The following is a 19,683-nucleotide window of genomic DNA, read 5'->3' on the forward strand; positions in this document are numbered from 1 at the left end:
AGTGGATTCATTTAAAAAAACTATCATCTCCTTTCTTGTCTTGACCTAAAGAAGACAGTGTAGACCACCTTCACCTTATTCGTTACAAATAATTCTATATATATTTATTCATGAACCTTTTATTCCTTTTTCTTTGGACCATCCAAAGAGAGAGAGAAGATGGGTGGACCATCCAAGTACCATAATCACCAATTAAATGGGCATCATGTGCACACTTTTGATTCAAAATATTATAATTGCAAAGTGATCAACAAATCACAACTTTCTCAATATTTATTAAGAAATCTTGAGGGTTACTACACCTTTTCATGGTTTAATAATAGTAGATGACTGTTAGGGTGGCTGGCTTTGGTCTTCAAGACCCACTATGTCAATTTTTATGTACATGATTGCAGCAATTTCAACCTATTATTATACTTTATCATGCCCTAAAGGAGAAGAATTCTTATAATTCATTTTAAAGGCTGCGATCGAGTGAAGGAAAAAAGAGAAAGAACTACGTAAAATCGTGTAAGGAGGCATGCAAACGTAGCTGATGAGTTGGAAAGGCCATCCTTTGAGGTCTTCTCACTTCTTTTGCTAAAAATCCTTTCATGTTTAGATGCTTTCACACTGTGCATGTTTCGTTTCATTATCACTTTACCCCTCAACCAATAACCAATCCTAGCTAGCACCAAAATCCTTCATTTTGATTGATGTTCAGTTTTATTATTGATGGTCTATATCATAGAATGAGGATTGGCTAATTGTAATTTTCTACAAGGAACTGTTCGAGAGACCTGTTCAATCACATGGGTTCCATCAAAAGCTTCTCTTAATTATTTGCGCAGACAATTGCAAGGAACCCAAATCAACCCCTATCATAATCTCTAATCAAATGATATTGGCAAAAGAAAAAAAGGAAAGTTGAAAATAGTATTATGAGATTGATAGTACTGTGAAGGCATAAAGGGGGATGAACCGGCCACTCTCACATGTGCATTTCATGTGCCACACCTAACCAACCCACCAATTCCTATAGTGCCCATATGTTTATCACGCTTCCATGGGGCCAAGCCAATCACAATCATAATCTTGACAGCAAAACCAGTGAGGCCGGCGGCGAGTGGGGAAGATAAGGAAACAAAGAAAGTGGTCTATTTATTAATCAATTGTGCATAGCAATTAGCAATTAGCAAAAGCCAAATTGACCACTCCCACGAACGAGGAAAACAACTGTGCTTTATGGCCACCACCACATTTTTTTTTCATTTTAGGAAAACTGTACGTTTGTAGTACATTACCACTATTGGATTGCCTCAAGCATACTAGAAGAATTTTTTTTTTTTTTCTCAATTTTAATGAGTTTAATTTAATTCAACAGTTAGAATTGAGATATGTATCCTATAACAAAACATAAGAGATAAATACCTCAATCTAATGGGTTTAATTCCAATTATCTAAGTCGAGTCACACTAACAAAATAGGAAAATTTGATGGGTTTAATTTCAATTATCTAAGTCGGGTTGCACTAAAAAAAAAGGAAAATTTGGAATAAATGGAAAGAAATTTGAATGGTTAGAATTGAGATACGTATCCCATAACAAGATGTGAGAGACAAGTATCTTAATTTTAATGAGTTTAATTTCAATTATTTAAGTCGAGTCTCACCAAAAAGAAGATAATTCAGATAGTTAGAATTGAGATATGTATCCTATAATAAGATGTAGGAAACAAGTATTTCAATCTAATGAGTTTCATTCCAATTATCTAAGTTTATCCAAGCCAAAGAAAAAAAAAAAAATTCTCTACGTGCTAGGTCCGAGTCCGAAGTATGAAAAATATTTTCAAAAAGAATAAAACTGAACCTGACGTGAATCGAACACGCAACCTTCTGATCTGGAGTCAGACGCGCTACCATTGCGCCACAGATCCATCTTGAAGATAACTCTCAATAACTAATATTTGATCTATGTTTACTAAATCTCGGCCAACCAAATAACCCCTGGGAAGAACTTCTGGGGCTAAAAATGCGGAACGGTTCTGAGATTTCGTTGACAACAGAATCGTCGTAGGTTTCAACGTTAATCTTCAGAAAACCCCTAACCCTTGCTCATAGTACGACGCGTTTTATTTATGAGATCGTCCAAATTCACAAACCCAAAATGGCATCAACTGGGACTCTCCAATTCCATCCCATTTCTTTCCAGGTAATCCATAAAATCTTCCTTTCTTTACACATTTTAATTTTTTTCTAAATTAATTAATGTTTTTATGTAAAGCTGCCAATATGGGCTTCAAAGCATTCGAATTTAGTGGAGCTCAGGCCGGAATTCGGGCTAAGTAGTGGTGGGGTGAACAGGAGCCGTCTAAAGCCTTACCGGAAGTTGCTCGTAGTGAGAGCTGTCACCGGTTCGGCGGGTTGCGGGGGTGAGGACCAGAATCACCTAGATGAACCGGTGGTTAAGAGTGAGAGACTTACCGTGACTGTAAAAGACCGAGTTGCCAAATTTCACGGAATGATAAGCTCTTTCCCGCCCCTGGTTTTCGTGGTAAATTTCTCTCTCTTAATCTTACATTGAAATTTGAAATTCAATTAGAGACGGATTGAGTAGCCCTAAACTGGATTAAACGGTTTATAATTTGCTGTGATATTTTTGATAGATGTGGTTTCATATTATGCAATTTGATGTAGCAATGGTTGTATAGATAACTTCAAAGGGATATAATTACTGGGTTTGTGTGCGTGCTTGATGTTAGCTCGTGGAATGCTTATAATGATGACTTCATAACACTACTAGATCATACTGAGATTAGGGTTTCTGCTGTGGAAATTTTAGGGACATTTTAAGATTCAAAGTTATGTTATTGGATTTTTTAAGAGAGTTAAATGTTGGTTGTTGATGCACAAATGTTTATGAGTGTTTGTGCTTTGGTCTCAGATGAATAGATACAGTGGGCGTAATTTTGCAATAGGGTTATGTATCGCAACTGCAATTTTGTTCATCACTGTAAGGGCATATGCAGCGAGGAAGTTGAAGTACAGCCGTCCTGGCTCTGTTGCTGATCTTGTCAGACGTGGCCAGCTAAGATCTGATAGAAGAGGCATGTATGAACCTAATCCTGAACACTTTCGCTGTTTTCCATGGGTCAATTTGTTCTCGAGCTTTGAATTGTAAAAGCTTTCCACTTGATGTAATCGGAGGAGGGTGTTTTTACCGTATGATCTGGGTGCCTGTAGTTTTCTATATTAACCATTGTTAAATTCGCTTCCAAGTTTTTAGTTATGACACTATCTTTGCACCAATAGTGATGTGCTTTGTCTTGCGAATTTCATGCAGCTCAAGTCCTCTCAAGTATGAAGACCCATTCAATAATCCATTGGTGAAAGTTGGGAAAAACAATTCAACCATTGAAATGTGTGGAAAGGTTTATCGCTTAGCCCCAATAACTCTGACGGACGAGCAACAAACCATCCATCAGAAAAGGAGGTCACGAGCATACCAGTGGAAGAGACCGACAGTGTTCCTTAAAGAAGGGGAATCCATACCTCCTGATGTTGACCCTGATTCAATTAGGTGGATTCCTGCAAATCATCCTTTTGCAACTACAGCTAGTGAGATTGATGAAGACATGGCACAAAATAATGTGAATCAAAAGCATGGTGTTCCATTTCGTATCCGAGCCGAGCATGAGGCATTGCAGAGAAAGCTTGAAGCACTACAAATTGTAAGTACTAAGGACTGTGTTGCACAATGCTTGCTACTACAAATAGGGAAATATCTCTATGCTTGATAACTTTATAACATTTACAACCTTTAGTGAGGTGATTTATTGCATTTGGATATAATATCCAGTGTTTCAGAGTTTGCAAATCTGGGATTTTTAGTGGAGATAGCTGTTACCAAATTTGATCCCATGATTCTGGGATCCTTGTAGTCAACCTTAAGTCTGGCGGAAGACCCTGTTGAGTTTAGGTGTACTTTTAGATGATGTTGCCAAATGCAGCAGATATGCCGATTCCCATATATAATGCATCTGATTGGGGTTGAATTTCTAGCCCACCGACTCCCAATGCTGATTCCAACAGTAATGCCTTCAGATCATGGCATGGTAATGCTGATTCCAGAAGAATTGTCATGGCCTTAATTGTTACAATAATTAGAATTTTGGAATAAATCGGAGAACTAATAGTTCTCACCTTAAATTCTTGTATGGTAAAAAATAAGGGTAATCTTGGAGTACTTGAATTTACCATGTTATTAAATGGAAATTGGACCCTCTGAAAAATATGAGATGTTCTCAATCTGCCTTGTTGGGATTGTTTAATCCTTCTTGTCATTTGGGGCTTACCTTGATTTAATCAGTTCATTTATGTATATGTGGTATAGTTATATTACTATTATAATGAATCCATGTTTTAGGCTAGAGGTTCATAAATATATCTCATTGTAGGGCCTATATATACCAAGTTGATGCCTTCTAACGAAGTGGTCAAACTAGGTTGTTTGTCTTTTGACACAAAGCAATTTTGCCTTTTAAATTTAAGCATATTTCCATGCTTCTATCTCAACTCACTGCTCCACCCAGCATCCTTTTATAGGTGTAATTGACTTCTTCTTTGTTTGCAGGAGCAAAAACTCAATAATTTAGTGATAGATCCTAGAAATGCTAAAGATTTTGAGAGACCATTCAAGGAGCACCCAAGGTCACGTGAGCAAATAGAACAGAGCCCATTTAATCATCAAACTGGTGATTCTATGCCTCCAAAATCAGATGGTGCCCCCCCAATTTCATTTGAAAGCAAGTCATCCTCGGAAGAAACACAGAAACTTTGAGTTACATCTGGCTTCTGGGAATCCTACTGTCATTTGTCAAATATAGAGTTGCTGTGCAGCGAACACTGGATTTATGAATTGGCTTCCAAATTTTTGTACTTTTTAACTTAGTCCGCCCCTGATATCCAAGTTAAAAGTCCAAGTCTGGACTGTAAATAGAATGCCACTACATATTTCAGTTTATTGTACGTAGATTGCGACGTATTCTGTGGAGAGCTTACCTGCACCATTTTCGTTTCACTTGTGTTTGTACCAGAAGGCAGCTGCGCGCGCACACACTCTCTGTGTCTCTCATATTCATGTTTGCGTGTCTGGTGGTTAAATTGTTATTCTAACATATTTAATTAAATAAGTTAGGTTTTACATCTTTAATCCACTAATTTTTTGTTGGGTTCACAGGTTGTGTCAAAAGTTATCAGTCCCAATTGTGAGTGACATTTCGGATTCTTTTGGTATTAAGGCATCATAATTATATTCATTTTTTTTTTTTCTATTCAATAATTATATTCATTTAATTAAATAACTTGGAGGGGTATTTTTGTCCCCTCAATGAGAGGATCGTGTTCCAATGACTTGTACTCCTCGACCTTCAATTAATTTCATGTTCTCAAAAAAAAAAAAAAAAATCATGTTGAATTCGGTAAGATTGGTGTAAAAAATTGTCGTAACTCTTGATTATTAGCAACGAAAGGTCAGGAAGCATGATATGATTAGCAGCGCTACAGCAGTAAAGATAGCCAGGTATCAAGGTTTCTACTGAGATCCATAGCCATAATGTCTGCTTTGGCTGCGAAATTTTGTCCGCGTTAACGGGGATTAAACGAATGATTCTCGCTGTAAGTCACTGAAAGACTAGGTGGGGTACCAACGGGTAAACAAATCATATTAACTATGCTCTTTATTGTAATGGTCTCCAATAATTTATCATACAACGCAAAATTTTTTCAATATGTTTGAATAAGAAATATATTCTCATTCATAATGCAACAAAAAGGAGCAAAAATTTCCAAACAGCAGCAGCTTGAAAGCATTCAATCACTCATTCTTGGCAGCAGCAGCTTGGCTTGCACCAACAGCAAACATCTCAGTGATGACTTCGAGGGGCATGCCTTTGGTTTCTGGAACCTTTAAAAAGATGAATATCCAGGAGATGACACACACAACAGCATAGATGCCAAAGATGCCAGCTAGGCCAATTGCCTCGAGCAATACTGGCAATGTGTAGGTGACTATTATGTCACTAATCCAGTACACCAGGGCACAGATAGCAATGCAGAGGCCACGAACTCTTGTGGGGAAGATCTCAGAGCAGAGTATGTTAGGAATTGGTCCGTATGCCATGACGAAAACGCAGAAATAGATCACGACACAGAGAGTTGACAATGCTGCATTTACGACCGTGCTTATGGTTACCAGTTCGGAAAATACTAGAATGATGAGCGACAGTACTAGCACAGGAATTGTAACAAGTAACAGCGTCCTACAATAAGGAGAGAATATGTGATCCACCCAACTGAGGAATATGCGATAAAACTAAAATTCAGGAGAAGAAAAATCACCTTCTCCCAGAAATATCCATGAGCCTCATGGCGACGCCTATACAAGGAAGCATCAACAAGGTTGTGACTGCACTAACAAGGAATGATGCAGACTCTGTACTAAGGCCCAAGTCCGCTAGAAGTACTTCAACACCTGCATCTTCTAGAATTGTGGGAGTGTAGTAGAGAACCCCATTTATTCCGGAGAACTGACAATGCATATAGAAAAAAGAAATGTAGTTATTAATTAACTTCAGCACATATAGCATTATAAGAACTCAAGTGACCAAACACAGGAATCTTTCATGCAAGGAAACTGGAAGAAGAATACACAAGCTTTGAATTCAAAATAAATATATATATATAAGTAACCTAGGAAAATATGAGAGCAAGAGAAGGCAAGATGTGAGGTAGGATTGGCAATTACTAATTCAAGAGGACTGGCCCAAATTGCCCTCTTAAGAGCAGTTTCCAAATGGGTGAACCATTATGAATGAAATGACAAGAGGAAAGATAGGGCCTCAAAAGAAGAAGAAGAAGATGAAAGAAAACTAAAGCAATCTACTCACCGGATCAGAATAGTGCTAACTAGATACCCACTTTCATTCAAATTCAATTGGAGCAAAAAAGTAGAGCAATAAAAATCATTTACTACCTGCTGAAGTAGCTGAATTCCAATTCCAACAAACAACGCACGCTTAACCCCTGGTTCAAGAAGAGCAGCCCAAATTGGTCCTTTTGAAGCAGTTTCAGAAGGGTGAACCATTGCTGGTCCAACTGGATGCTGCTCCATAAGCTCCTTGGTATAAAGAGCAGGCTGGCTTACTAGAGCAGCAGCCTGAATAAACTCGCTGTCAGCTGGAATATCTCCCCCAGGAAGTGAAACAAGGGACCCACGTCGGGTTCCAGGACCTCCCTCCTGGTGCAGATAAATCCTTTTAAATCCTCCTTCCTTCTTTCCATCCTCACCTACCCTCTCAGTCCATTTCCATGCCAACTGCCAGCCACCACCGATACCTGTACTACCAACCCCTTCCCCTGTTCCTTGCATGAGACTGCTATGGCGCCTCATGCTCAGAGCACTGCCATGGGAGAGAGGGGGGACCATGTCCTTCTCCATGCTGGTTGTCTGACGAGAGATCAATGGACTATGCAGATTGTCATCAGAGTCTTCCCCAGCACCCTCTGATGCATAGCCCTCACCCTCCCTATGCTGGCTCTCTTCATCCCACCGATCATTTTTAATATTAGGCTCTGCGGTGCTGAACATGCTGCCAAAATTGGGAAAAAGCATGCTTCGCATACTTCCTGTATCAGGGAACTTTTCGTGGACACTACCAAAGAGAGTCACAAGAGGGTCCATGAGTGGCACAGTTTGGTTCACCATGCTTCCCTGGCGAGAGGCAAGGCCAAGAGTACTCTGTCCAGTGACAGGTTTGGCATCCCAGTAGAGGCTGCCTTCAGGTCCATATAATCTGATTGTGTCTTTCGGAGCAGCTGGTTCCTGACCATCGGAAATTTCATCAGCAGGACCTATAATGTACTCTTCTATAGATGTTTCACCCCCGATTCCAAGACCTTCAACAAGCAAAGCCATCTCACCTGTGGATTAAAGATGCTTTAGCAAGATCAACATGATAAATTAGTCACAGACAAGCAACGACTATAGAGAATGTCTTTATATGACCTTAAAACTTCTGTTTCATAGATTTTAATGCCATAAGATGCATAAGAAGCAAGACTCCTTTTTTTTCCTTCTTTTTTCTTTTATTAGTGAAAAAAAAAATACTAAGATGTTCATATGAAAGACAATGTAAGGAAGAAAAAGAAAGTTACTCATTACAAGGGAGCAAGAGACAACAATATCTCGCACGAGATGATTGATTATCTCGGACATGGTACAACCACATAAGCTCAATGAATATTGCTTCTTTAGATCATAGTTAAGATTAAAGTCTCTTTCCTTGTGCAAATTATCCTTCTATGCCTCCCACTCATTCGATTTATTGATAATCACTGTGAAAGTGTCAGAAAAATCCAATTCCAGAAACAATATGTTCTTAATAATTTAAGGCTTACACCATGTTCCCTAACACTTTGTATTACTGCACAGTTCTATCCAAAAAAAATGAAGCAGATTTCCAGTGAAAGCTTACATAACAGTGCAGAAGATATTCTCATATGAGGTCTCTCTCTAAGTATCATACCAGAAAATTTGTGACATATTCCAAAACCATTCGACATTAACCTCAATGGTTCCAATTTTGGCAAACATAATTATATTAAGTCAATTGATTTATGAAATCACCATTTTTTTTTTTTACAACCTTGTATGTCTTGAATTTAAGGATATTCTCTTGCAATGAGTTTGAAATATTTATATAACTCCGTTATGTATTTAAACCTTATTTTAAATTAAGGATCTTGACAGATTTCTGTTCAAGCTTAGTTTTTCTAATTTTGTCACTTTAGATTCAATATCATAATATCAAATTCATTATTTTGCGCCGATTTGTGATAAACCAAAAACATGTCCTGAGAAATTTCTTAGTAACCAAGTGCATCAACAAAAACATGCAAAGAGCCCCCAAACTACATAAAACAAACTCGCAATAAAGAATGAACCTGAAACATCTTCCCTTCCACGTAATCTCCGGAGAACCTTTTCAGCCTCGGTCATCCTTCCTTTACTAACAAGCCACCGAGGAGATTCAGGCAAGAAAAATACTGCTAGTAAAAAATAGATTAGGGAGGGAATGGAAAGAATTCCGAGCATTAACTTCCAGCTGGGTGAGGTCAACAGTGACATCCCAAAAACCATACAATATGCTAAAAACATGCCACCAGAACCAGTGAATTGTGGAAGAGTATTTAACGATCCCCTTGTTTCTGGTGGGGCAGTCTCAGATATATACACCGGTGCAAGGGTAACCGCAAGACCTATTCCAAATCCATCTAAAAGCCTTGCTCCACATAGGACATAGACATTGGGTGACCAGAACATTACCAAACCACTTACAAAGTAGAGCACTGATGAGATTATAAGCATTGGTCGCCGACCAAGCCAATCTGATACAGGTCCTGAGAATGTAGTAATAACTGTGGCTCCAACGAGAGAGGTAGCCACAACAAGACCTTCCATAGTAGTTCCCAGATCAAGGTCAGCCGTTATGTAAACAATACTCCCTGGAGATAAAGAGACCAGATCACAGAGTAGTTACTTTTTAACATTTAAGCATTGAGACTAGACATTCAGCGCCAAATGGGGACCAAAAAAGAAGCAAAAGAAGAAAATGTTCCATGGTTGGAGCCCATGACAAAAAAAAAAACAAAAAAAATCAATTACCATCACTAAGAAATTCCATCAAGTTAAATCTCATTGCATACAAACTAGCATAATATGGATTAAATTTTCTTGGTTCACGTTCGAAAAGATATAGAAATCAATTAAATTTAAGAAGAAGTACCAGCAATTGTAGCATTATCCCATCCTTGCAGGAAGTTACCAATTGCAGCAGCAATAGCCACTAGCACAGCTCCCCCCTTCATCTTCGCACCAATCAATCAAATCCCCAATCAAGAACTAACCTGTCAGGAAAGAAAAACCCAAATCACACAAACTAAACAACCAACCAACCAACTATTCCCACTACTGAACCAGATCTAACACACTCATCAGTAACCCGTTCTTACTGCAAGAGAGCCAATGTGTTTGCATTCCCTCGTCCTGGAAGTAAAACCCACAGGCAGAGTACATCACAGCCATAAATTCACTAAATTTAAAATGCCAGCATACACACATACCCAATCCAAATCAATAGTAACTAGTCAATAAACAACACAGTTAAGAACACATTAGAACAACCATCAACATCAGCAAATCGAAAACACCCGAAAATTCAGATCTTTCGGATTCCTTACCTCTTCAGAGCAAATGGGGACAGCTCAGTCTCATGTGAGAGAGAAGAGAGAAAGGCAGACGAAGTGAGCGAATATGGAGCACCCAAGCCTTAGAAGAAAAAAGGGGTGGTTTTGAAGAGAGAGAGAGAGAAGTAACCGCCAGAGACTACAGCTCTGTTCCACTGTAATCTTTCCTTGTATATAGAGAAAAAAAAAAATCTCTATGTACCTGAACTAACTGGCTTCTTTAATGGAATCTCTGTATAAGGACAAAAGATGCTTGTTTGTTAATATGAATTTCCCAGATGGAGATCAAGATTCAAGACATGAGCGTGAGCAGCTTCTGCTAACAACCCTTCAACGTCCCACGACACCGTGCGCTGACCCAATATCACTCGCTACTGCTGCTGACCTCATCAACAAATTCCAACGCATACAACTGGGTCCTTTGGTCCAGACAGCCAGAGCCTTCAAGATGCAAACTTTATGCTCAGAAGTCAGAACTAGAAAATATACTTTTTTTTTTTTTTCAAAAGAAAAATGATAAAAGGTTGTGAACAAACTCCAAGAATATTTGTCAAGACTCTGGAAAAAATAGGAAAAAAAAATCGAGAAAGAGAGTCTTTGGGTGTGTCTGAGTCTACGTGTGGAACCTACTAATCTTCGGTTTCCAAACGGTCCAAGCAATCGGACTATCGGAGCAACTTGCGTTTCTCTCTTTTCTTTTTTTCTTTTCTTTTTTGTTCTTTTCTATTGAAGATGGAAATAATTGTTCATGGTAATTGTCATTTATTTATTTATATATATATATATGTTCCGTTAAGAATATGGAATCTTTTTGCTCCCATTTCTGCCTTTTACGTAACCCTTTGTCCAATCTTTTGGTTTTATCAAGCAGAAAGAAATTTCTCTGGCCAAAAGAAGTGACAAGAAAGATAACTACTAAAATATTGTATTCACAAAACTCTGTTTCTTGCAGAGACAGTGACCAAATATTGGTCTTGCCCATAACAAGAACTGCCCAAGTTGTGCACCCAGTTGAGACAGCAACAAAATCTAGTGGTCCAAAAGAGAGGAGAGAAAAAGTTGTGTGGCCTAAACGGATTGTTGTGGCCACGATTTTCAGACACCACGTTGAGGTTTCCACACTCCTCTTTCTGCAATGCCTAGCAACTTTTTTGTGTTTTTTTTCTTCCTTGTTTGTCTAATACACTTGTTTATAGTAGTTGAAACATTCTTTGCCTTTTCCCCCACAAAGATAAATAACAGGATTTGAATTTATATATACCCTGTGGATAAACCAATAATCCATGTTATGCACTTCTCTGATCTCTCCCACTCCTTTTTTTCCTTCTTTTTTTTTTTTGGCTTAATTTTTTGGCAACAATATTGCTTGGTTAGATTAGATGCGTTTGTCATGCAAAGCTGAGATAATGGTATACCACATTCTTTTATTTTAGTATTAACAGAAACCCAATTCTATGGCACATAGTCGCAATTCTAAATCAATCTGACAACCACAAAGTGCTTTGACAGTTTTACCTTTTCAAAGAATTTGAGTTAATTATATCATTCACGTTAGAAAAATAATAATAATAATAAAGAATTAAGAATTACATGCGAAAGCTGTTGCTTGTTGGGGGTAAAGTTCTTCGGCTTGCCCATGGAGTTTTGGGCTCCCAATGGAAATATTCACTAGTTGATCATAGCACCCTCTTTGAAAACAAAAGAAGAGGAAAATTAAAAAAATGAAAATGTGATGAATTAAGAGTTCTTGTTGATATCATATGCATCGACAAAACTTACCAAATAGAGTAATGAAAAAATCTAAAATCAGAATCAAATTAGATTCGAAGTCGTATATGATGCTGACTACTAAGATATTGTCATGTATATTAAATAATAATTCAAGTATAAGCTATTTTTTATACGATAAAACTTTCTTTCTAAATATATTAAAGTAAAGCTTTTTTTTCTTTTCCCCAAAACATTAAACATGCGAACTACTAAGATTGAAAGAGACATCCTTTGACAATTCTTAATTTCCTAGAAGAAAAGTCAGCATGCAAGAAACACCAGTAACACTCTAAAAAGAAACTCTCTGAGTTCCGTTACTTTTTACTGAGATTTTGAAAGAGAAACTCTTTAAATTGCTGTATCGAGAGGCCCTGGAAAATCTACCTGTCAAAGGGCATTCCAGTACTATTGCTGGTGAAGAGTGAAGACCATTAGGTAAAATGTACGTGCCACGTGGGGTGATGTAGGACGTTTTTTAACCACCGCCCGCACTGGCATACGTGTCCGTTCCCAAATGGCTGATGCAGACTGAAGAACACACATATCCAGTGTGTGTTAGTTGGCCATCTCTTGATCGGTCACGTTGATTCTAACTTTGCACATGGTGATGTTTACATGTGTGACCATTTCTCCATAAAAATCGCTTACAACTAAATGCCTTCACATGTGATGTTTACTCAACATATATAGGTGCTGCTCTCTGATTAGCAATCATGAGGTTACAAGTTTGGAACCATAATCCCCTACAATTGGGGATCTCCCGAGACTTTCCCTACACTCTGTAATTGGGTAGGGCATGTCACAACTCACATGTTACAAGGGGCTTATGAAACCCTTCTCTGCCTGGTTAGGACTTCCTTAATTGCTCCAGCAGGGGCCTATTAATTGTCTGGACGGTTTTCGTTTGGACAAAAAATCCTTCCGGCTGTGTTTGGGAAAGGGTCCGACTAGACCAGACCTAAAAATTCAAAAAATTCTTTTAAAAATTAACCCCAACATTCTTACTTTTTATATCACATCAATCACTTTTTATTACTGTCCCCAAGAGGTAGCTCAATGAGCTGGGACTATGCCTAATGAAGCGGAAGTCATTAGTTTGAATCTCCCTCCCCCTCTTGTGCGGACATGTTAAAAAAAAAAAAAAATCACTATAAAACAAATTTTTTCACTTTTTTATACAAAACATTCTTACTTTTGTTTCTTTCATATCAATCAAATCTACTACAGTACGGTTCCACTCCCTTTTTCCATTCCATTGCCAAACACAGCCAGATATTTGGACAGAAAATTGTAGAGAATCTAAATCCCATCTAAAAGTTAGAAATCGACGTATAGAGTGTGTTGATTATGATTATCGAGGAGAAAGATGTTAGAGAGATTCATTTCTTAAGAAGTTTTGGCGATTAGGATACCACTAAATTCCAAAGTTTAAATTAATATGTGAGACTTAATTGTGTTCTAGTCACGTGCGCTCAATAATCTTTTTCTCACATGTGAGTCCACAAAGGTTCTTTCACCACGTGTTCATGCACATCACCAAGAGCCCAATGCTCACATCTGTTCATGCAAGCTGTGTATGCTTGAAAAAGGAAAAATTGTTGGCGTTTTTGAGTTAATTGGTATGCCTGCTTGGATGCCTATCCACATAAGGAATTTCAAGTTTGCCATAGTTGTCACCTGGTAATGAAACTGATTTTCTTTGTTGCCTCGAGGGAAATTATGGTGCAGGATGGATACATACATACATACATACATGCCATCAATGGCTCCTTTCCTTCTTGTGCAAGATAAGCAAGTTAATAACTAATAGATAAATATCTTACAAAAAAAAAAAAAAAAATTAATAGATAAATATTACCCCGTTTGGGCCGTATGCAAGAGGGTACGGTTCTAGTGTACTACACGTGTATGCTTTTTGGTGGGGCTGCCTTTGGGCCTGACGGGCTCTTGGCTGGGCCCCCAGTCCTTTCTATATTTGGGTACTCCACTGCTAATCTTCCTAATGCTGTTGATTCTTTTTCATCTTTTGTATTCACTTACTATAAAGGGACATCATTCAGTGTTTCGAACAACGAACAAATTCAACCAAACTGTATTTTCTATTTATTACAATATCGATATTAAGTTACTCACAACTGCATCAAATCCCATATGTTTGTAATCTCTATTAAATCTACAATCTTGATAAGAAAAGCGATGCTGATAATATATGGCAATGACAATGAAATGAATGTGTTTGATGTGTGGAGTGAAGAAGAAGAAGAAGAAGAAGAAGAAGAAGAAGAAAGGCTCCTACTTTGCAAACTTCACGTCTGGATTTCTCATCGGCTTCAGCCACATGTCGGCCATTACTCGTGAGGAAATGCTCCAAAACAAATCTTGCCCCTTTGCCGGCGCATGCTTTCCTTTCTTCCCTGCCTTTCCCAATCCATATGCAACCAGCCACTGTCTTGCAGTCAGCTTCTGCTTCTCGGAATCCCACGCGTTTCTTTTCCCACTTGTCCTTACCTTGAAACCTCCAACATACGAATTCCTTACTTTGAATCTCTTCTCCTCATCATCGTATTTATCTACTTCGATGTCAGCAGCTGTTGCTTGAATAAGTGCTATCACAGGTCCTCCAACAGCCTCAAAGCGCCTTATTGGATCCCGCAGCTGGACAACCACTGCTATTGTGATATCTGCAGGATCCCCTGCCTCAAAGCTTTGGTTTTTTATCCAATCCTCGAGTGGAACAGCAGAAGCCAGGGGGTGATTGTGATCATTTCCACCGCCTCCAGCGGTCTTGCTGTTGAGTGGAGAAACTTCAAAGGGGGCTTCTTCCTCAGCCATTTCAGCCTGAATTTTTAAAGCCTCAACTGACATGGCCTCAATCTTCTGCATTGAGAACGCCAGAACTTCCTCTGCTGTTAATGGCTCTTCAGCCACATTCCAAATTCCTGTCGAAATTCTCTCTTTCCTGCCTGTACTCATTGCGGTTGCCATGAGTTTTACTGCAGCAATTGTACGAGCCGCACTTGAGCTAGCGCCTTCTTTGTTTCTCCCTTGGATTATTGCAGAAGCAATGCCTTCAAAAGCTATTTGTTCTGCAGTTTTACCCATCAGTTCATCCATGGGCATCAAAGACAAAATTGTAGAGCCGAGTTCATCAATCCCCATGGCTGCCATCTTCTGAAGCAATTCAACCCCACTTGTGGATTGATGTGATTGGAGAACAAATGGTTTTGATATTTGCATGGCTAGCTTTGGAGTGTCCTTCCTTAAAACTTCAGTATCCAGAGGATCCATGGCAGCTAAGTAGCCCCCATCCCTTGTTTGCACAACGCAGCCCAAGCCCTTGCCAAGATCCGGGAGGTACACTTTGGACTCAGGTTCTGTATAATCCTCGGCTCCTTCAACCTGGAGAGGTGGAATTTCATCAGGTTGATTGAATTTATATTTACTTGTTTCTTCTTCCTCAAGCAACTGAAGAAATTCCCTTGTTACGTTTTCTTCCTCTGCATCGAGTCTCTGTGATCCAGAGTCTTCCTCTGTCTTGACAATTTTTTCTTCAGCGATCATAGACTCGAGAGCTTTTATTTGTTGAGCAATTGAATCTAGTTCGGTTAATCTTGTGAGATGTACCTGATCATGCACTACCTCTTTGACAACCTCGCTTGACACTGATCTTTCTTCAACTAACTTTTCCGAATCCTCCTCTTTTTCTTGAACCTCAATACCTTTATCCACAACTTCGAAGTCAGGGAGATCGAGATCTTCCATTTTTATTTCTTGTTCTTCCAACTTTGCGGCCGCTGGCTTGGGCTCTGGCTTTGGTTCTGGCTCTGGCTCTGGCTCATCGAGATTCAAGTCATCCATTCCTTGAAGATCTGCTGTGTTTGCTCCTGTCTGTGAAGGACTCCAAGCTTCCTTACGGCTCGACATCCTCGGACTAGGGACACTAAAGGATGCCTTTGATTGCTTTCGAGCAAAAGAAGACGATAAATTACTAGATTTATCTGACCTTGATTCCTCAGCCTGTCTATAGATTCCAATACCTCCATCTTTCTCCATAATCTGGAACCCCAGTTTCAAAACTAGTTCTCCTCCTTTCGCCTTCCCCGAAAGATTGAAACTTGTGTCCCATTGCCGAACCCGAGTACCTGTTAAAATATAAATTAAATGATAAAGTCATCTATTTAACGGAATATCAAATCACAGGTCCTGAGTTAGTTCTGATTCAATACCTTCGTAGCTCTTCTCCACTGATTCCTGAATTAGTTGACTCAAATCCACAGAGCTTCTCCCGAAATCAAGCTCTTCAGCATCAACAGCAAACACATACATCCAAAAAGGACGGGACTCGAATTTCAACTGCTTTCCGCCATGCCCTGAAGTACTGCAATACACATGACACCTGACGAACAAAGTCTCTTCAAAATCAGCAGCTCCCTGTGAGACCCTTGATGGCATTGTATGGACTGCTCCGTCCTTTGTTTCCTTCTTTCTAACACCAACGGAGAGACGAAGGCCATTCATTGAAGCTGGAAGGCCTTGAACAGTGACAACTTCGACAGAAAATAAGCAGCTTAATTTATGCATACCAATATGCGAGAGAGCTCTTATTGGCTTCCAATTCTTCCAAATTCCCTTCTTCTCTGCTGACGAAGTTGCTCTTTCGTCCAACCTCTTCATCTCTGGTCTATCCTTTTGCTCCTTTTCATCGTCAAGCTTCGGGCGGGAACGCCATGGAGACAAGGACATCCGTCTTCTTGGTTTGTTGTTGGGTTTCTCCACGATTACTTTAGCTGTAGTGACAATCTCATCGGCGGATGGGATAGAAGGAACAGAACTTCTAGGAAGAGCAAGGGAGGCAGTTCTTCGGTTGGTGGAAGCAGTGTGGGATATGTAGAGTGATTGGCTGAGCGCCTCAAGTTCTTCCAAGAGTTGAGTACTGGAATTCCTCCCGCCTGAGATATCAGCTGCCATTGTTGAAGATCAAAGTAGAAGCTCAGGAGTCAGGATGATGATATTGGAAGTACATGAAGAGAGTTTGGTATGAAGGAGAGAAGATAAGGAGCTCAGAGGATTGAAAGGTTTAGAGGTGGAGAAAATGCCATAAAATGATTATGAATGTGTCGATTGTTGGTTCTTTCTGAGCCAGGAAATTATGATGCACCTAACTGTGTGTGAAGGATAAGAGATGAACGTTAGTGTTCCCATGCCCTCACACTCTGTGAAAAAGACAGGATTGAAAGCGAGTGCCAAACTGGTCCCAGAAAATTCAATGTTTGTTTCTGCTATTGAGTCGTCGTTTTCCTTTTTCGAGCGAAGCTTCCTTCATTCTTTTTTTTTTTTTTTTTTTCCACTTGCACCCACCCAGAGGTTGCTTTGTGTAATTAGTTACTGTGATGTGTATAGATTGTTACCTTTGAGTACAAAGGTTGATTGGTTTGGTGTATTACAACTTTTAAGTGCATAGATTGTAAATACTGATTTTTTTTCCCCCTTTAAAATGAGTAATGATACTTTTTTTTTAAAAAAAAAAACTCAATGAAATTGGTGGGGTAAATGAGTATTAAAATGGTGTGGTAAATGAGTATCGTAAATGAGTATTAAAATGGTGTAGTAAATGAGTATTAAAAGTAGCATTATTGTTTTTTTAAATTATCATATATATATATATTTTGGAAAAAATTTCAATCTCATTGAAGAAGGATCACGAGCATAACGCTCTTATATCACAGAGCAAAAAGTTCTGAAAAATCATAGCCGAAGCTACGAGGTTAAAAATCATAGATGCTTACATAAAAATCAAACATTCAAAACCTATGTATGACATCAATATCCGCTAACCTATGTATGACATCAATATCTGCTAATCTATGACTACTTTTCAGTTGTAACACCAGATCTGTTCTAAATAGACTCAACTCAATGCATAGGTAGCTCATCTTCCTCGCTCTGAAAACAGATCACATCCACAATCCAAAGGTCTGAACAATCCTTATTCAAACAAAAATACAGACAACAAAAAATAGAAAAAATTCAACTCCAGCAGCCATAAAAGCATAGATCTGCTCTGGAAAAGACTAGATATACTCCTCATCAACCAAAAACACTCGAAAAACTACATTTTCCTCGTAAATCGCTCATGAGAACAAATCTAAAGAAAAAACTATTATTCAAAACAAACAAAACAAGCAACACAACCAGCAAATTAGCAGCGACCGGAGTGGAGGAGATGATAAGCACTAGGCAGCGTTGGCACGTGGTGGAATAGATGGAGGAGAAGGGAGGTGCAGCACCTTGGAGGGCGGGTGGTAGCAGCCGAAGTTGCTAATTTCTGGCCAAAAAACACCTATAAAAACAAAGAAAACCAAGAAAAAACGCACAGAAGGGAGGTGCAGCACCTTGGAGGGCGGGTGGTAGCAGCCGAAGTTGCTAATTTCTGGCAAAAAACACCTATAAAAACAAAGAAAACCAAGAAAAAACTCACAGAAGGAGAGGGGGATTAGGAGGGGGGAGAGGGGGAAGGGGGAGAGGAGGAGAGGAGGAGGGCTCTATCCCTTTAAATTATCATCTTGAAAGATGATTGATTTACTACAACTTTTATTACATTTTTTTTAAACTTACGCAATGGCGGAGCCAAGGGGGTGAGAGTGTATAAAAAACTTTTGACCAGCAGTACATTTAAACCTTGCCCACCTTGAAAAAGAAATGTCTCACCCTTGTGTTTGGCCATAGCTCAGTTAAAAAAAAAACTACAAAGCTCGTATCCTTTTTCTTTCTTCTTGTCTTCCGATGTTTCTCTCTTTTTCCTTGAGAATTTCTCTCCCTGGCAGGTACAATTGAGAGAACTGCAAAAACAGCAACATCTCGCTCATCTCTGCTTTTCCTCACTTTCCCTTCAAGTGCATATGCAGGCCATCTCCGGAAAGAGAAACATCTAGTAATAAGTGGTGATGGAGGCTTTGGAACCAAGTCCACGTGCGCTTCAATAAGCAAAGAACACTTTTCACATGGACAAATGGCAACCGTAGGATTTTGGATATCTGACTACTTATTGGTTTTGCTTTTCTTTTTTTCTCTTTCATTTAAAAGATAAATTTAAGCCATCAAACTCTACTTAATTCCATTCCTTACCTTTTCTCCATTAATAGTTTAATTGCAATCTCCCACTTAATTTTTTTTTTTTTTAATGAGCATAATAATCGTTTTAATAAACTTAATTTATTAAACTTTTATGAGATAATTTTTTTATGCAAATTCTTGTAATTCAATATATTAAATTTGTCTACAAAATCAGCATCCTATTCCTAGCTTCTAATTTAATATATCTTTTGGAGTGTATTTGAGCACGTGATTTCCCATGTCAAGACTGTGATTTTAAATCAAATTATAAAAATTATATTTATTGAAAAAAAAAAAGAAAGAGATTTTAAATTACTTGTAAAACAGTATTATTTTAAAAGTTAAATTGCGATTTCATTGGTCAAACCGTTATTGCATCAAATGCATATCTTTGTTTTAAAAATTACATTTTTAAACCGCACGTTTTTAAATTGTTATTTTTTAATGGCATTTTTTGCTTGTAAAACTCAAACGAACTCTTAATTTGCCCCTATAAATTAAAATTTTGGCTCCGCCAC

General features: G+C 38.6%; 3 protein-coding genes, 1 long non-coding RNA gene and 1 other non-coding gene across 6 annotated transcripts; 1 reads left to right on the forward strand and 4 right to left on the reverse strand.

Annotated features, from left to right (window-relative positions):
* Positions 1 to 1,842: 1,842 nt before the first annotated feature.
* Positions 1,843 to 1,914, reverse strand: TRNAW-CCA (transfer RNA tryptophan (anticodon CCA)). The gene has a single exon. It is a non-coding gene; the product is annotated as a tRNA-Trp (tRNA).
* A 108-nt stretch (positions 1,915 to 2,022) lies between these two features.
* On the forward strand, positions 2,023 to 5,057 carry LOC132189661 (protein MULTIPLE CHLOROPLAST DIVISION SITE 1). The gene is made up of 5 exons (XM_059604422.1): positions 2,023 to 2,189; positions 2,262 to 2,531; positions 2,922 to 3,088; positions 3,321 to 3,708; positions 4,611 to 5,057. Exons 1-5 carry the CDS (start codon positions 2,145 to 2,147, stop codon positions 4,815 to 4,817), a joined length of 1,077 nt encoding a protein of 358 aa, XP_059460405.1. The 5' UTR covers positions 2,023 to 2,144; the 3' UTR covers positions 4,818 to 5,057.
* Positions 5,058 to 5,689: 632 nt separating this feature from the next.
* Positions 5,690 to 10,792, reverse strand: LOC132189344 (monosaccharide-sensing protein 2). 2 transcript variants are annotated; one of them, XM_059604051.1, is made up of 6 exons: positions 10,485 to 10,792; positions 9,823 to 9,943; positions 8,981 to 9,541; positions 7,011 to 7,957; positions 6,377 to 6,564; positions 5,690 to 6,297 (listed from the first exon to the last, which is right to left on the reverse strand). In XM_059604051.1, exons 2-6 carry the CDS (start codon positions 9,902 to 9,904, stop codon positions 5,853 to 5,855), a joined length of 2,223 nt encoding a protein of 740 aa, XP_059460034.1. In that variant the 5' UTR covers positions 9,905 to 9,943; positions 10,485 to 10,792; the 3' UTR covers positions 5,690 to 5,852. The 2 variants fall into 2 exon arrangements, with proteins under 2 accessions (XP_059460034.1, XP_059460033.1); XM_059604050.1 differs by having other exon boundaries at positions 10,277 to 10,792.
* A 3,340-nt stretch (positions 10,793 to 14,132) lies between these two features.
* Positions 14,133 to 17,330, reverse strand: LOC132189749 (protein PLASTID MOVEMENT IMPAIRED 1). Its single transcript, XM_059604530.1, has 2 exons — positions 16,279 to 17,330; positions 14,133 to 16,194 (listed from the first exon to the last, which is right to left on the reverse strand). Exons 1-2 carry the CDS (start codon positions 17,018 to 17,020, stop codon positions 14,345 to 14,347), a joined length of 2,592 nt encoding a protein of 863 aa, XP_059460513.1. The 5' UTR covers positions 17,021 to 17,330; the 3' UTR covers positions 14,133 to 14,344.
* A 674-nt stretch (positions 17,331 to 18,004) lies between these two features.
* Positions 18,005 to 18,951, reverse strand: LOC132190455 (uncharacterized). The gene is made up of 2 exons (XR_009441138.1): positions 18,445 to 18,951; positions 18,005 to 18,377 (listed from the first exon to the last, which is right to left on the reverse strand). It is a non-coding gene; the product is annotated as an uncharacterized LOC132190455 (long non-coding RNA).
* Positions 18,952 to 19,683: the final 732 nt, after the last annotated feature.

This window comes from Corylus avellana, chromosome ca8 (genome assembly GCF_901000735.1).
Source record: "Corylus avellana chromosome ca8, CavTom2PMs-1.0".
In the NCBI taxonomy this organism is placed as follows: Eukaryota; Viridiplantae; Streptophyta; class Magnoliopsida; order Fagales; family Betulaceae; genus Corylus; species Corylus avellana.

Excerpts from the sequence above, each read along its gene's own strand:
- LOC132189749 (XM_059604530.1), bottom strand. The coding sequence starts at position 17,020 with ATGGCAGCTGATATCTCAGGCGGGAGGAATTCCAGTACTCAACTCTTG. Across the intron at positions 16,195-16,278 it reads AGTGGAGAAGAGCTACGAAG|GTACTCGGGTTCGGCAATGG; the intron begins GTATTGAATCAG and ends ATATTTTAACAG.
- LOC132189344 (XM_059604051.1), bottom strand. The coding sequence starts at position 9,904 with ATGAAGGGGGGAGCTGTGCTAGTGGCTATTGCTGCTGCAATTGGTAAC. Across the intron at positions 7,958-8,980 it reads TGGAAGGGAAGATGTTTCAG|GTGAGATGGCTTTGCTTGTT; the intron begins GTTCATTCTTTA and ends TTTAATCCACAG. Across the intron at positions 6,298-6,376 it reads ATGGATATTTCTGGGAGAAG|GACGCTGTTACTTGTTACAA; the intron begins GTGATTTTTCTT and ends TCCTTATTGTAG.
- LOC132189661 (XM_059604422.1), top strand. The coding sequence starts at position 2,145 with ATGGCATCAACTGGGACTCTCCAATTCCATCCCATTTCTTTCCAG. Across the intron at positions 2,190-2,261 it reads TCCATCCCATTTCTTTCCAG|CTGCCAATATGGGCTTCAAA; the intron begins GTAATCCATAAA and ends TTTTATGTAAAG. Across the intron at positions 3,089-3,320 it reads AGATCTGATAGAAGAGGCAT|CTCAAGTCCTCTCAAGTATG; the intron begins GTATGAACCTAA and ends AATTTCATGCAG.